The sequence below is a fragment of the Electrophorus electricus genome, chromosome 7 (genome assembly GCF_013358815.1).
Source record: "Electrophorus electricus isolate fEleEle1 chromosome 7, fEleEle1.pri, whole genome shotgun sequence".
Classification (NCBI taxonomy): Eukaryota; Metazoa; Chordata; class Actinopteri; order Gymnotiformes; family Gymnotidae; genus Electrophorus; species Electrophorus electricus.
Window position 1 is genome coordinate 14,214,732 of NC_049541.1, and position 17,568 is coordinate 14,232,299.

General features: G+C 42.5%; 1 protein-coding gene across 2 annotated transcripts in view; it reads right to left on the reverse strand.

Moving 5' to 3' along the window:
• ano2b (anoctamin 2b) overlaps positions 1-10,499 on the reverse strand; it is a 36,161-nt gene extending 25,662 nt beyond the window's left edge. For both annotated transcript variants that reach the window (XM_027015853.2, XM_035528623.1), the window contains exons 1-12: positions 10,275-10,499; positions 9,617-9,949; positions 4,871-4,984; positions 4,241-4,395; positions 3,987-4,041; positions 3,665-3,716; positions 2,915-2,970; positions 2,772-2,819; positions 2,596-2,660; positions 2,366-2,500; positions 1,359-1,519; positions 140-222 (exon numbers count right to left, since the gene is read on the reverse strand). In XM_027015853.2, coding sequence (XP_026871654.2) covers positions 140-222; positions 1,359-1,519; positions 2,366-2,500; positions 2,596-2,660; positions 2,772-2,819; positions 2,915-2,970; positions 3,665-3,716; positions 3,987-4,041; positions 4,241-4,395; positions 4,871-4,984; positions 9,617-9,949; positions 10,275-10,307 — 1,290 coding nt within the window. In that variant the 5' untranslated portion in view covers positions 10,308-10,499. The remainder of the gene's footprint in view (positions 1-139; positions 223-1,358; positions 1,520-2,365; positions 2,501-2,595; positions 2,661-2,771; positions 2,820-2,914; positions 2,971-3,664; positions 3,717-3,986; positions 4,042-4,240; positions 4,396-4,870; positions 4,985-9,616; positions 9,950-10,274) is intronic.
• Positions 10,500-17,568: the final 7,069 nt, after the last annotated feature.

Here is a 17,568-nt window from a genome sequence, read left to right on the forward strand (position 1 = left end):
ACAAATTCCCTCTTTGTAAATATATTTTTAAAAAATATGTTCACTGCTTGATAATGGAAAAGCTCTTGACTACCACATTATAATATGGGTGCATCCACAGGTAATCTCCCAACAGCCACTGCGAGTGAGTTACACTCACCTCTTCCTCCTCCATTCCAGTCATATTCCAGCTGTAGTTCAAACTGTTCTGCCTCCTCTTCCAGTGCTCCAGAAACATGACCGCTGTGGGGAGGGGGGTCGCGTGGGGTGAGAAAGCCAAAACCAATCATCAAACAAAAGGAGGGAGTGACTCATTTATGTCATTAGCGATTCAATTGGTCTGTTGGAAACCTCATCAGTTTATTTTCCCCCCAACACACCTTTAATTCCTCATCTAGGATATGTTTACAAACGTAGCTCACAAAATGGCCCCATTCATATTGGACAAAAACTAGAAAGGTACATGGTAAGCTGACAAACATCAGCTGCTGCAGGTGCATGACTATACACAGAAACACACCCATTCACCCCCACACACACAAACACGCACTCCACCTGGCCCTCAGTGGGGGTCTGCGTGAGAGCAATAATGCATAAGCCCCACTGCCACACGCAGCTGTGAAAGACAAAACGGCATCACAAAGGGGTCGGTGAGGAGGGCGGGGAAGGCTGAGGCAGAGCTGGGGCAGCCGATGCCGCTCACAGGTAACGCTACACTCTGCCCATTCAGGCCCTGCACGTACTGTGCACATGAGTCTTTATCCATATCTCCATAGAGACACACGGCAACAGATCTGCTCGCTGATGCGGCATTTCGCTCAGGGCAGGTGGGTGATCCGAGCTGCACGTGGCAGGAAAGAGGCAAGGGACAGACCCCACATATGTGCTGTGTTCTTTTGCCCTGTGTGCACTGGTAGGAGCGGTAAGCACAGAGCAGAGGAAACTAGGAAACTCAGAAACTCCTAGGAGGAGGCCCACCCCAGAGAGACGTGAAGAGGAGGAGGCCCACCCCAGAGCGACGTGAAGAGGAGGAGGCCCACCCCAGAGACGTGAAGAGAAGGAGGCCCACCCCAGAGAGATGTGAAGAGGAGGAGGCCCACCCCAGAGAGACGTGAAGAGGAGGAGGCCCACCCCAGAGAGATGTGAAGAGGAGGAGGCCCACCCCAGAGAGATGTGAAGAGGAGGAAGCCCACCCCAGAGAGATGTGAAGAGGAGGAGGCCCACCCCAGAGAGACATGAAGAGGAGGAGGCCCACCCCAGAGAGATGTGAAGAGGAGGAGGCCCACCCCAGAGAGATGTGAAGAGGAGGAAGCCCACCCCAGAGAGATGTGAAGAGGAGGAGGCCCACCCCAGAGAGACATGAAGAGGAGGAGGCCCACCCCAGAGAGACATGAAGATGGCGAAGAAGACGGTGGCTGGGTTGTCGAAGAGGTGGCTGGCGCGTGCCGTTCCGCAGGCTGTGCTCAGGTGCCAGTAGTCACAGGCGCGGTCACACAGAGGACACATGGTGAAGTTCTGATTCTCGTCACACATCTCCAGGCTGGGAGAACCCAAACCACACACACACATACACACACAGAGAGAGAGAACTCAGAAAAAGCAGTCAAACATGGATATATGATTGATTGTCGATTTTTACATGAGATTGACTGACAGAAAAATGTAAGCAGTCCATAAAGAAAAGATACTCTCAAACATCAGCTTGTCCTCCTGTCCCATTTATATGAATGGGGTTTACAGATGTTTCTCCATAGTGTAAATAAAATTAATCTTTGCATTTGGTAGACTCAAATTGTATTCTCTCCAGTACCGGCATTTTCAGAAGATCACAGAACTCCTCAGGGATATGTCCTATTTACACAGTAAGCCCATGGCAACTTTTAATATGCTTGCTAATCTAATAAGACAGTGTCCAAGACAGAAACATTTCAAATTTCATGCTTTCACTATGTCTTCAAATCTTGCAGACCCTATGGTCTTTTGGTGAGCTTTTCTGAACAAACCCCTTTAACCTAAACCCAGGACACCCTTATCACCTGCACCCTTCCATGACACTGAAGTTTCTCCCTATCTGCTATAGGATCAGACCTATCTGCTATATTATATATATGACCTATATTCCCCCTATCTGCTATATGATCAGACCTACTGGTGTGAATAAACTCACCCATGCCTCCCACTACACCACAATCCAGCAAAAGAACTGGGTTGATTTCATTATCTCATCCATAGACTGCATCCCTTCCTACAGTCGTGACATGAGACTAGCAAAGCACCAGTCTGCTGATCAGGCTTCCAACCTTCTTTTGGCAGGCATGCCAGCAATCACACGCCCACACACCCTAGGTCATAGCCCAGTGTCCAACAGGGGCACAGGCCCTCGTACCTGGGCACGTTGGAGTCGATGGTGAAGCAGCCATAAAGGAAGACGATGATGCCCACCAGGGAGGCTAGGCCCAGCAGCTGAGTGTAGGCGCCGAGCCAGGCGAAGTAAAGGCCAATCTTCTCCCCAAAGTACTTCCTAAAGGCAAAGAGCAGAAGCTTTAGAAGCCACAAGTACGCAGATAAGTGGCACATCTCACGAGGAGCCATGTGTTAAAGAAAACCTGCGCATACCTAATAAGGTCTATGGGCTGATATTTGTAAAAGGCTCCGTATTTGGCCCACTCGTCATGTAAAAGCTGAAACAATAAAAATAGGTATAGGAATTATAAAAAATTATTAAAAAATAAACAGCTATAAAAAAGATTATGCTGATATAATAATACAAGTGCAATAAAATGGCAGCTCACCTGTCTGTCATTCTTCCATTCTGCTTGTCCTGTGTCCTTGAAGTCTCCCTGCCAACATACAATCAATATCAGAAACAGCATGTGAAAGGCAGTTCATTTATTGAACAGCACTCAGTCAGGAGAAACGCACACAGCCAACTCACATCGTGCAGGGGGAAGGCAGAGTCGTACACCCCTTTAGCTACTAGGGTGGTGATGCCTGCAAGCAAAGAGAGAGATCACCATGGAATACAAGAGAGACGTCACCATGAAGTACAAGAGATAGCTCACCAATATGAGAGAGATCACCACGAAATACAAGGTGGCTCCTAATGGACTTTTTATTTTTTGGGAAGCCAACACATGGGGCTTGTTTGAAATGGAAGGCAGCTAACATGTAGAACACAAGCTTTAATCAAAGTAATTAATCAGTCCTCAAAGGAACAACACACACTCCTGTGATTAGCCCTCAATTAATAAAGTGACTCCATAGCAACAAGCTAGAGGGACCACCATTCCTTCCGCCCATCACCCCCCCCCACTTCCACCCTTGTCCAATGATCCCTGCTTCTGTTCTGAGCCAGTTTCTGGGATAGCATGACCCAATTTGTAGAGTAGAAGAGATAGAGTAGAGAAGGCTGAGTGAGGGCAGAGACAGGGGAAGAGAGAGAGAAAGAGGGAGAGGGAGGACTAGAAAAAAAGTGTGTGAGCCCAACCCCTCCTGACAGCTAGCCTCAATCTCATCATGACTGGCGGTGGTGTCCGTCTGCTGAGCAGAGCAGTCCAACCCAGCATATGGAGGAGACCCCTCCAGCAGCCAGGCCAGCACCGGACTTCTTATGATCAGCCTGGCTTTCCTCAGGATTCCTCTAACACCCATGCTGCTTTGCATTACAGATCACTGCATTACTAACCCATGGTTTGGCAGGTCCGTGTGCAGGCAGTGCGTCGAAGGATTTCATACACCTGGGAGAGCGAGAGCAAGAGAGTTAGTGAGAGAAGGGGAGAGACAAACAAAACAAACTGTTCCCGGAAAGGCCTCAGTGGAATTGTTTCCTAGTACTAGGCCTCTGGAGAGCAGCGTCATCTCAGACTGCTGGTAAATAACCACATTATTCCAGCTCCATGAAACAGCCAGATTGGCCAACTTAACACACTGCCCAATTTAGAGAGGGCAATCATTCTGAGGGCTGAATTAAACAAAACACACACATGCAACAATAAAGAAGAACTCACAATCCGACTCCTTGTGGCATTGTCAAAGAAGGTGTCTTTGCACTCGATGTTATAGCTGAAACAGACAACCACAGTGAGGTTAAATGAAAGTAGATCTAGCTGGTCTAGCTAAAGTCATAAGTCAGAGTTTATGTTTTCGAGTTGCTCGGGCACCTACGGCACTAGGAGAAACCTCGTTAAATCCCCCTCCCCCACCATATGCTTCCCCACTACCCCCTCCCTCCACATCCATAGGTTCCCAGGTGGCCTCTCACAGGTGGAGCTTGTCCCGGGAGAAGCTGTGTGAGAGGAACTTGGTGCGGCTCTGCGGGTGTAGGTGGGGCACATGTGGCTGAAAGGGCTGGTTTAGCTTCCTCCACACTGACCCCATCGTGGCCGACAGACCCTTGTCTTCTTTTAGCTCGTAGTTCTGGAATAGGCAAGCAAAGTGATGCATGAGGTAAAAACCCACAGACGAAACTCCAAAAAAAAAACAGAACAAGGGGAAAACAAACAGAGAAAACCCCATAAGTGCTTACATTTCATTTTCATTGTACTGGCCACTGGCACAGCTGGGAAATTTAGCATTTCACTTACACTACCAAATTAAGATTCAACTCTTCATTACCCACCCCTTGTTTAGAATTATGGGATGAACCAAAGCACACAAATATGTCACAATATTCGACTTTCAATAAATGACCAGTATCTCCCTCTGCTTCTATCTCCCTGTCTGCCACACTCACTCATACACACACACACACACACACACACACACACACACACACACATAGGGTAAATAGTCAAAGATCAGGAGCTTTGGGTGGGGGGTTGATCATCTGCTCTAAGACAAAAAGGAAGCTCCGTGGGCATTGGGCAGCTGCGGAACAGAAGGACACTCTCACCTTTTTGGTGGGCACCTTGATCTTGAGGAACTCTGCCTCCCTACTCAGCACCTGCCAGGGGGCATGCAACCGGATGAAACCATGCCCATGGACCTTGGCCCGTGGACCACCATGCTGTGGAAGGGACAGAGAGAGAGAGAGAGAGGTTGGGTTGGAGAGGGAGGGTTGATCCTCTAGGCTACTGACCTCAAACACTGCCTGTCCTCTGGAATCAGCACACAGAGATGACCTTTATTTCTAGGCTGTGGAAACCTGCCCACCAGCCATCATTTGCTTTGACAGAGGCAACATCATTTTAACACACCGTTACGCATAAACAACATTGATTTTCTTAATAGTCTGCTTCAGTACTACAGCACCAGCAGGTGACAATGTTCAGGCACACCTCCTTCAAGACAAAAGGAAAGAACATTCATGTGTTCTCATTATTTATATAGCTTTTTCTTGGTTTTGAACCATCATTATTCAGTCTCTTTTGTATTCTACAGCAAGTCCAGTCCAGGAGGATAAAAGCTTCCTATGTGGGATACACGTAAAGCCTGCCAATGGATCTTCTTGCACCACCGGTCATGCGGTATTGCTGTGCCTCAACACACTCAGAAAGTGCACAGCTCTGAAACATGTCCACACAGGAACCTGGATGGCAGACATAATAACAATAGTGAGACAGACCCTGCCATATCTTCAGCTCTTAAGAACCTGGGCAAGCTCTGCTACACCCAATCACAGACTGCATATGGCACAACTGGCACACGAACCTGGGACACATCTGTTGGGTGTGTTTCTGTTTCTGGGCAGTGCTTTTTTATTTGCTGTGCTCTCTGTATTCTCAGAGGGATTAATTACACATTAGAAAATATTTTGCATGTAGACAACAGCTACTAATGGAGATAAGAGGTCACTCTATACAACATATTCCTAAGGAGACTCTACACATTACTAGCATGGAGCATAGGAGTGCAGTGTTCATTCATGTCTCTGTATTTGCGAATGTGTAACTGTGTGTGTGTGTGTGTGTGTGTGTTTGTTTGTGTGTATGTTTGTTTGTGTGCGTGTGTGTGTGTGTGTGTGTGTGTGTGTGTGTTGGTAGTGTAACAGGACCCTAATGCTTTGCCTCCTACCTACAGGGTGATAACAGTAATTTTATCTGTCTGGCCATACTCAGCTATGCCTTCATGAGCAACGCATAAGCGGGTGTCCAGAGAAGAGAGGAGGTGACACTGACAATAAGTGACAGAGCCAGAGAGATGGACAGATGGAAACCTGAGGCCAGCCTCCCTCTGCCCTGCACTCCATCACTCTTCTTTTTTTCTGTCCCCTGCATTCACATGAGCACACACACCCATGCACGCACAAAAATGAGATAAAAATAACATGTGGATCTGAGAAGGTTAATTAGGATAAGATATTCCAATTAGTACTTCATCTCAGCAGGATAAGGCAATTAGGTCGATTTTAGCCTGGGCTGAGAGGGAGCTTTAGCTACACAAACCAGCTGGGCTGACATTTCAGGGGCTTCCAAAGACCCAAAAGCGGAAGCATCTCCACATGCCAGGGTGAATCCTACCTTTGACATTTGGAATAATTAAGCACAGATACACATTGGTAGCTCATGACAGCGGTAAAGGGCAGACATCAATGAAGAACACAAACGAGACTCCAGCAACATGCAGATCTGACTGATGATGATGAAGTCAATGCTGATGATGACACAAACCAGAGAAGAAATGAGAATTAAAACTATATTAAGCAACATATGATGACGATGACAATGATGATGATGACAATTAAGAAAAAGAAGAAAAGGAGCAAGATGATGATGATGATGATGATGATGATGATGACAACGATGATGATAATGGTGATGATGATTGATCTTGATGATGATGATTGATCTTGATGCTTGGGTGAAAGGAGGACTTCACTGTCCAGATTGCTTAAGCCATTACCTGACAGGTGAATAATTTATATGCTGTAGCCTCAAGCGTTTAGCCACAGTCACAGTGCACAGCCTCAAGAAATGTGAGACGACAAGAGTTTTAAGAGTTTCATTAGGAATGAATGTTCCTAAACCTACAACAAACAGCTCAGTGATAGCAGAGACCTGCTTCCAAATTTTTTAACTCTCCAAAAGAATTATTTTTTTCTGAGATATGCTGACAAAGACAAAGAGAAATACTGTCTACCAGTAGGACAAACTTTAAAGGGAGCCCCACAGAGACCTATTTTCAGGTCAGTTAAAAGATACACAGTGGTGTTAAATCCAAAGGCTTTTATTAGCATTTTCTGTCCACAAAGCAGTTTCATATTAAAATGGGTACCGACTCTAACCTGCATTTACAGCAGCAACTGCTCCCATGTGGAAGTCTGTGGAAGGGGCAGAACAGATCAGGTGAATAAGTTCGATTACTTATATAATCTGGTGGGCTCTGGCATGTTATGCCTTTCACCCCCGGAACACCATTCCCAGAACACCCAGGCCCTGAGTCCTGGCAACCCCTCTCTGATCTGCTTTCTTCATCCACTCTGGTGTAGAGGGGTTTGACTCTTAACTCATGTGTAGCTTCATACCTAAAAGGATCAAACAAGCTGTGTATGCTGTAACTGCTGCTGAAGGGTGACACAGCATTCTTCCATGAACCGCTCCATGACAACAACACCGGGATGGCACATCAGGTGCAAACTTCAACACAGCCTGCTGCACCTTCAGACCCCACAGATGGACTCGCAGCTTGGACTCACACAGATCCCATTGCCTCAGCCAAGCAGGGATTTACTGCGCACACTGCAGGCACTATACTGGCATTTGGATATCATTTTATATTGATTTTAGAACCACGTGTAGTAAACTATACAGCAAAACCATCCAAATGCAACCAAATGTAGTCAACATGCCCTTTAGTGATATTCTGTTGCTTTTAATGTACTTTGGCAAAGATTGCTGGTAACCTGATTAAGATCAATATGTTCAGTCAGCATTACAATAAAATGATGGTTCCAGCTGAAGAACACCATTGCCACAGTGGCCTTGCTTATCCTCTATGTCTCCTATTACGTCATTCTTTTGAAATGTATTTATAGACACATGTTCAGGTGAACAGAGTTGAAAAGCTCCTCCTATCTCCCATAGTTCTTTATCACCCATATTTTTTTGTGTGTTCCAGCATACTTGCATATATATGATATGGAAAAGTGGAACCAAGAAAATTGGAAAACTACTGATGGACACTGAAGAGGAATGTTCCCGAGGCCAAAAATAGTCAAAAATCATACACCTGTACATTTTAGAAGCAGGTTTGTACATAATTTATAGTATAATAACAGACCTATTTATAAATAAATAATATACATATTTTACAAATTGTTCTGTCTAAAAAGGCTAAAAACAGATTTCAAATTCAGCATAAAAATTCAGCATACTGTAAGGAGCACATGTTTTAGTTTGTGGGACAAAGTGTAAAGATTTTGTTGCCCAGTGTTATTAGTAAGCAATACTGTATTACAGCTGCCTAATGTTTGGTACATTAAACACTGCTTTGCATTTTAAACAGTATTCAACCACTGTTCTGTAAAGTCAAATCCAATGTCTAACAGGACAGCAAAGAAAATCTAATTTAAAGGGTCCTTTAGAGTAATTTTGGTGGACTGGTCACTTAGGGCCATCTTTGGGCTACATTGCTTTTTTTTAACATTTCTTATAGAATAGGAAATACAGCCTGTTTGTTCCATATTTTAAAACAATCATTATTTATTCAAGTAGTTTAATAATATGGTAATGAAGAAATAACCTGCATGTGAATAGTTCTTAAACTGAGGCACTTAATCTACAACCACAAGATTTGACATCTCTCACTACAAACTGGTACATGTTGATGTGATGAGAATAAATTCACAGAAAGAACGCTTCAGATTAGGTATAAGACGGGTGCAAAAAGAGGAAAATAAAAATAACCTCCTTATGATCTATACAGATTTTTCTGCCTCAAGCAAATGCCAAGAATAACCATACAAATGATTAACAATAACTGTGGTAGGACCCTCAGTCTTACTTCGTACACACAGATCAAACACTTAATGGATTTAATCTATACCCCATGAAATCAAGATGCTCTTTTGCCCTCAGAGACTGGTATGTTGCCAGACAGTGATCTTCTTAGAAGAACCTGGCATGGCTCCTGCTGCACACCGAACACACAGCCAAAAGGAGAAGCCCGAACTAGACACCCACACACCGAGATTCCACTGTGATGCACATCCACATGCGCAGGAGCACACGTGCACTCCCACCCACCAATTCTCTCTCTCAGCTCACTCACACAACACACACCACTTAACACCATGTTTCATGAAGCAGTTGCTCCACAAGGGTAGGCAGGAATGAAGTATCTGGAAGCTAGCACTGACTGATGCTAATGAAGAACACTGCAAGGAATTCACACTAAAGTCTCAAGAATCAGTCCTTCGTTAGTGGAATTCCAGATCCTGTAACCAGCTTCTCAAAAACGTTCGATCTAAAATGACTCAATCCAGCACATAGTGCAAATGTTCTGTTAAAATGTATTGATAGTCAACCTCTCGCACAACAGTTTTTCTAACAAAAATATTGCCACTAGTGCTTTCTAGGGTGCTGTGCCAGTAAGTGAAGCACAGTTTGTCACCATAACAGAAAGAGTCAACAGAAACACTCTGATCACTCTGGAGAGTTGTGGCATGCACTGCACAGCACGACCATTAGTCTTCACCCACCTCGCTGTCCCGTTCAATCTCCAGACCTGCGTCCTTCAGGTTTGCCTCGAACTCTTCCCGGATCAGGAGTTTCTCACCTTCCACATGGTCAATAGGGCCCATGTCTACCACCACCTCCGCGTGCTCTTCCTTGACCCCCTCTGACTCCTTGCTCCCCACCCGGGGGAAGCTGCCGTTGGAGATGACAGAGAGCCTATGGTGGCCAGGGGACTCGTGGACCGACGATGGTCTCCGGTGGTGATACACCAGCACATAGTCCACTTTCCTCTTCCCATCGGCAAAGTACAGCCCTTTGCCAGGCTCGTGCCCCGCATCCATGAAGTTATTGACCACCTGAATCGGTGAGAGCACAGCGCAATGAGCAGAAGCGCAGGGCTCGCTGCTTTGTCTGCGTATCAAATTCACGTCGGAGAAAGGGGAGTATGATACGCATGGATGTAGGTCAGACTGTTGCTTCTTAATTTGGCTGCTCTCAATACGCTTAAATATAGAACGAAACACAAAGAGAGCAACACTGATTTGCGGTCTTTTCATATAAAGCTGCGGTTACCTGCGATTAGGTTAATTACAATCAGTAGTTTGGTTCATTCAGGATTTAACTTAGTACAATAAAACGGAACTACAGTATTTAAGTTCAGTGCAAAAATATCAGACTCACGGGTATCTTGTCATCCCTCGACGAGTGGAGCATGTTGGAGCTCTTATAGGAAGGCAGAGAGACAACGAATTAAAACGCTGACGGCAGTTCCTCCGCGCGTTGTGCGTGCGCCGCACAATTGACTACTTTCTTCAGAACATGTCCACAGCGTAGTCACCTCGCAGTGACACCACTGGCCATCCCTCTATCGTAAGAAACTACATATAAAGCACAACGGCAGCAAGCCCATCCGCCTGCTCGATTTTGGCACTGCTCGCGACTGACAGCTGACTAGGAAGCGCGGACCTTCGCTCTCGCGCAACTGCGGATCTCCATAGAAACTTGTGATTCGTCACTCAGTGAGTCTAGTAATAAGACTTCTGCGCTGCTCAAACACAACTATGATTACCGTGCTTAGAAATGCGTATACGTATTTAAATACAAACTCGTACAAAGTTTTCACGGTTTTTTTTTTTTAGTTTTTTTTTTTTTTTAGACATAGGCCTATAGGCAGGAAAAAACGATCAAGATATTTATTCAAATATGAATCAAAATCTGACACAGGATGTGACTGTGGAATATAAACTAAAATGTTAAAAGGTAAAAGACGGGCTATTTTTAATGGTATGGTACACAAACATATATCCACCATAGAACAAAAACAACTTAAAGAAAATCACGTAATTTGATGCCAAGTAACCAATCCAGGAAGACAACTCACGATGTAGGCAGAGGGGTCATCAAATGTGTAGGTTACAGGATCAAATCCCATTCCAGAAAGTTCTCTCGCTATGCGGTATAGTCTTTCATTGTGCACGGAGGATGAGTCCATCCTATCCGAGGTAACCTTCACATGGTCCGCGGCGTTATCTCGTGCTTCTGTTGAGTTAAAACATATGTCTTAATTCTTTTAATGATGAAAGATGTTGGAGGATGAGGAGATGTTGATTTTGCTGGAGAATGGACTAAGTAAAATATGTGTGTGCAGATTATTCTGTATTTTCAGTTATTCACAAGGATGTAACAAAGTGTTCTTAAGTACCTATTTAGCGTTAAAGTGGTTGCAGTACATAGCCTTATTACCTGTAAGTAAGCCAGTAAATGTAGTTTAATGTAGGTCTGTATGGTTGAGTTCATAAACTATTAATAATTGGTTTAAACCAACTACAAGAAAAAGCACCAGTGACCGGTGCTTTCTCTTGCAGTTGATTTAAACCAATTCATTTGATTTTGATAGACAACTAAAGTGATTTCTTCTACTTCTTATGTAAGTTTTTGTTTTGTGTTTGGGAGACATGGGGAGGTTACACAGAAAAATAACTTTATGGTGGTTTAAATATCAATCGCATGTAAATTCATCCTTAAATATAACATAACATTAATTAAATTCAGTTCAGTTTGATTTGATTTGGATAGCGCCTTCAGAACCATAAAGCAGCTTCGTAGACATACGGGTCTATAGATAGCTAATGACTAAGACCAAGAAAAGTACGTGCACAGTGAAGACTACATAAATAATAGTTACATTTAAATTGTAAATATACATTCGAATTAGTGCTTTAAAACTTAAATGTAAACACGTTTTACTTGCTGGACAAACTTTAACGGAGTAACAATATTAAGACGTGCCTGCTTTAACTTCCACCACTGATTAATGAACTTGGTTTCAGCACCATGGACAGACACTCAAAAATAATCAACTGCTTTGCCATATTAAAAGTAAATATAAAAACGAACAAATTCGTAAACTTTAAGTAGCGTGAACTTGCTTAAAACTTTTTTTTAAACAACTCTGTATTGCTCAGATTGGTGCTTCCAATAATTTGGCTGTTATGAATTCACCCTTGTACAATATTACATTTGGCTGTATCCATGGCTGTTCGTTGTCATATGGTCTAACCGTTCGGTATGGTTTAGTAGACGTTCATCATCACCAGCTAAACTAGGCTAACTAACAGCTGTTAATATATTGTGTCCACGTGCCAACCAAACGCTCAGAACAGAAAAACAGATGATCATAAAATCGGCAAACTATAATCGCACGTATTTTTAAGAGAAGTGACACACGCACTTACCGCCGCGTGAGAGTGATCTAGGCCTGTTTGTAGCCATGGAGCAGGCAAAATGCAACTCGAAACGAGTACAGGTAGGCTCGGGTGCTGTCAGGATGCAAAATCCGCTCCCGGCTTTGTCCAGGGTTAGTTTGCAAACTGTTGTGACAGTTAATACCATTCCTGCCTGAGAGGAGGCTTATGGATGGGCCAAAATTTGACTAATTGCCACGATCTTCTGTCTTGGTTTAGTCACAGGTGAACAAGGTCCACGATCCATTCCAATCCTGTTTTGATCTTAGCTGAGAGGTTGCCAGCAAACAGAAACCGCTCAAACTGGAACTTTCATTCTGAAAAGTTTCTTGATCTCTCAATATGAAAAATGAAGAGGAAAATAAAGGGTGCTAAAAGTTAACCCAGAAGATGCGTCAGACTGCACCCTGCACCAAGAAAACACAATCGCTTTCATCTCGTCGGCTGCAAGATGCAGCATAGTATCTCATTTCACTTCAGCTATTAAATAGGCCCATCTCTGTGCTTAAATATTAAGGTACCATGTACCTGGTTTTCGAGGAACCCTCGATCTGTCTTCAAGGAAATCAACAATGTAGTTGACTATATTAGGCCTAACTATTTGACTGACACCTGGGCAAGGAGGTGTTAGATTCAATGAAGTCAGCCTGGCTGATTAGGCAAGTGGACCCCACATGATGCTGCACATTTATATTATTAAGGATCTCTGAAATATGAACGTGGGCACACAAGCAGTGTGCAGTGGATTTCACAAGTTTTAACGAGTGATATACAGCAGAAAAAATATACTAGGGACACACATACTAGGGACCTCCCATTTAAAATAAATATAAACAGAAACACTGTGGGTCTCATTGGGCCCCATTTTAAAAACAATGTTCTCATACAGTGCTGTCAAAAGCTTTAAGGGTCAGCCGGTCATGCAAATAATTCAAGTGAAATTCATATACTGTAAAGGTTTTGAAAATGCGATGATTCACGTCACTGCCATTAAGACTATTTATGGTCCAAACCAATAAATCCGCATTAAATGCAAAGGTCAAGAAACTGTGGTTTTCTTAGGCCCAGGTCTCAATCCACTCTAGGCATACCTCTGTCATGTTAAAAGAAGTGAGAGAATTGCAATCATGATATTTTTCCAATATTGTTAAAAAATTCACAAACACTGCTTTTTAAAAAGTGTTCTATCAAACTGGATTTCATAATGTCATTTTATGTTATGTATAAGTCAGCTAGGGCTGCAGTTAAAAAGGCAGCATGGACTCACCTTGAGCTCGTCCAAGCACAGCACTATCTCAGCCATAATAAGAATGATATAGGCGATATACCATATTGCCAAATTCTTGGGCCTACATGTTCACACCAGTAGTATATCAGTGTGTGAGAAATGGAAAGCTTCTCCACTTTGAGCCTCTGTACATAAATAGCACAGAAGGCTCACCCACACAGCACAGTGGCTGCCCTCCATGTGGCTGAGTATCCCTGGGAAACAAGAATGAAAAACATCACATTTTCAAATCTTCAAATGAGTGCAAGGTTGCTGTATCCTATTCGCCGTAATTCCAGGGCTCTGCTACACACTGCAGTTTGCTTCATAAAGTGGGGTATTGTAATTGGAGAGGATTCTAGGTACTTCCAAACAAACAAACAAAAGGTTATACCTTCATTTATGCAATGGTGCTTCTGATCATATGGAAATTCAAAGATTTGTTTTTAGTATCCAGTATTTTATGCATTTTTCAGTATCCTACAGGCTAATCTTAGAAATGTATTTGCTATTAGGCAAAGATTTATGGCTGTGTTTAGTACATGTTTAGTAAATCTATGTCTGAAAATAACCCCACAACCAATAACAAAACAACCCCAGCATTTGTTTTACAATAAAATATTGACATGGCTCATTTAGTGAGGTCACAAAGCTGTTTCTATCCAAAAAAGACCATTACGGATGAACACTTAATTAATCTAATTTTTTTAAAACACTGGTATCTGTCCCTTCAAAATGAAGCTTAAAGCTAAATGCAATAAATAACTGCTCACACATATTCAAGTAATGTTCATTGGTGTATTACCCAGCTCCTTTACTTTTCAACATAATTCGTTTCTAATTCCTTAACTCTTTATACTTGCATTTTACTGGGCTAATCTAGGCTGCGCTGCTGCTTGCAAGCTTTCCACTCTCCGGTGTGGTTTTCCTTTGCACTCACGCACGCACACAAACGCCCATTCTTCCCTTTACATAGGTTGAGGTATCAATTTACGTGACAGAGAAAAAACAATTCTGTGTGGCAAACCATCGCTAGAGCAACGAGGCCGACAAAGCAGAAAGCAGTTTTAGATCTTATATAGCTTCACATATGGCCAGAAATGCGCACAACTGTTGCGCAACTTTTTACTTTGAAACACGCATTCACGCCGCCAAAGACATTGCCCAACAACTGCGCTGATTTGTAAGTAGGGACATTATGGTGGATGCTGAGTATGGGAAGCCGAACACCACAGGGAATTACCCATCTGCATGTTTTGCAATGTAATGGTGACGGTTTTACGTCGACAACACTGAGACGAATAACAAAAGGTCTAATTCCGTTTGAGCCAGAATAACAAAACTTCTGATTGGTCCTATGTCGGTCTCCTTTCGTATGTGTGGGTCTGCTGTACATGTTGTTGTTTTTTTAAAGTTGGGTTATTTTAGAATTGAAATTGAACATACTGCTGTATAAAATGTACGAGTAACGCTTTACTTATTCGAGACAGGGTTATAGTCAAAGTCCAAAAACATTAGATTTCACCTTTCAAAGCCAGTCGGCTTTCTTGAAAAACACTTCACTGCAAAACGCACTTTACCACAAGTCTCTACCCCGAGCAACGAAAAAGTTATTAAAGGACATATAAGAGTGTGTATAAATATAAGAGTGTGTCACACTTATATGTTACACGTATGAGAGTGTGACATATAAGAGGCGCCGAGTTTCTGCTGTGTATTCTAGAGAGCGGTTCGGTTTAGGATCAGCTGGGTGTATACTGTTTAGAACTAGCATCATAAACTGTAGGGTGTTGTCAACACTTCAGCGCTTCTGAATCTGCCACAGAATGAAAGCGTATTGACAAAATGTATCATTGGTTCCCTCGTGTGGTCAGAAAATGTAAGTATCCAGGTCTCCCGCTGTTTCCCTGATTGAAATTTATAGTACCTGACAATTATAGCATATAGTATGTGTGGAACAAGTAACCACTAGTAGCAACGATTGTTATAATGGCACACAAAACACATAAACACACAACAAGCACATAAAACATGTTTCCATTATATCACTAGTTAAAGCAACATTACAGTAGTCACAAACACTTTTTACAAGTAAACTTGCCTGGGACTGATGTACACATATGTGATATTTTATAAATTGTTTTATAGTATTGCTTTGACTAAGATTAGACTTGAAAGTTCCTTTAAGACTAAATTATGTCAATTACTCATAGAATGTAAGTAGTAATTGCATTTGAATAGATGATGTTAGGGATCGGCTATATAATATATATTTTTCTACATTCCAAGAGTCTTCAGATGTTTTATTAACATCAGAGTTCCTCACAGTTCCCATTTTGTTCTGAACAGGTTTAAAACATTATAAGTGAAGTTTTCATACAGATCTTTTGTTATTTTCCAAGTAAACCGTTTTCCTTGTTTCTCATCTCTACTTATTAACCAAATCAATGGCTTAAATCAAGTTTCACAGTTGTTGTGACTCAGAACCATTGCTACATGACATTACTCAAGTTCCCTAAATGTGAATCTTAGTGCAGTGTACTTCTGAATAGAAATTCAGTGTCTTACACCTTTAACAACCACAGTGGGGAGCTTTAGATATTTTTAGATGTGATTTGGAATCTTAGAAAATACAGTTTTCATCCCCCTCTAGTTGCTTGTGACAGTAATGTTCTTTGAAACAATAGAATTGGATGTATACTGCACACACAAAGCCTTACTTTTAAAGGCACAGAGCAAAATAATAATTTTTAAAAATCCATCAGCATATATAGATTCCAATCACCAGAGAGCAGGGCTTCTGGAATCACCAGTGAGAAAAAGTCTATTCAAACATACTCTTCATTCCATCATAGTGCCGAAGTGCGGGTTTGGTCATTACTGCCACATTCTGTGGAATCTGATCGGCTTCAAGTGGGCCAATTGATAGCTATTGTGCTCTTGTTGCTAAGGGTGATGCACAGTGCTGACAGAGCTGGCTGGATGATGAGTGGGTGAGGCAGCGCAGAGCCACATCTGAGACAATGGGTTCCATTCTTCTGGACAAAACAGTCCCTCTACCAAAGCACAGTTGTATTCCCCTCTGTACCACCCTGCTACTAGCAGCCTGTTGGAAAATCAGACAGAGCCATAAATATTATTGATCAGAGGGAGGATAATCTGTCACCCTCTGTATAGAGAGCAGCAAGTACAATGCAATGGCATTGTAAGACAGCCGCATATGTAAATGGAAGACATTAACAACATTTGTATAGCTGCAAACTTCATTAAAGAAACTTTCAGCAGGCATAGAGCTCAGCTTTATGGGAAGGATCAGTTTTATTTAGGGCAGAGTCGTGGTTGCTCTGTGATGGTTTAAGTGTAAGTTGGTTGGTGGAAAGGCCCATAGGTGCATCCAAAAAACATTGGATCAAATCAGGAGGAGATGATTGAGACTTATCTTAAATCTGCAGATTTGTGACTTGGTGTCAATATTAATTGTGTTTGCTCCTCTACATCAGTCACTATGACATGCAAAATACACAGTAAACATATTAAACTGGATAATAAATGATAAACTGAAATAAAAACAAAATTATAAATCACATAATAACACTGCCACTGAAAATAACTAAAGCAGCAAAAATAAACTGATAATCTAAATATTCCCAAAAAGTGGCTGTAGTGTGAAAGGAGTCAAAACTGCTGGATAAAGCATTGTCAGAATTAACACTGTTAAATTATGTAAAACTAGATCTATATAAACACTGTAGTTATTAATTCAACACTGGGCTTTTTGTATGCTGGGACTTAGTAAGACGAAGAAGAAACAAATATAAGAAAGAAAAAAGAAAAATAACGAAAGAAAGTTCCGATAGTCTTACTTCGCGCTTTCTCAGCTGAGGTGGGAGTTCACTGTTATTCGCGCATCTCTGGAGGAGGAGCGGAGTTGACCATCGGAAAATAACCGACGTGCACAAATCAA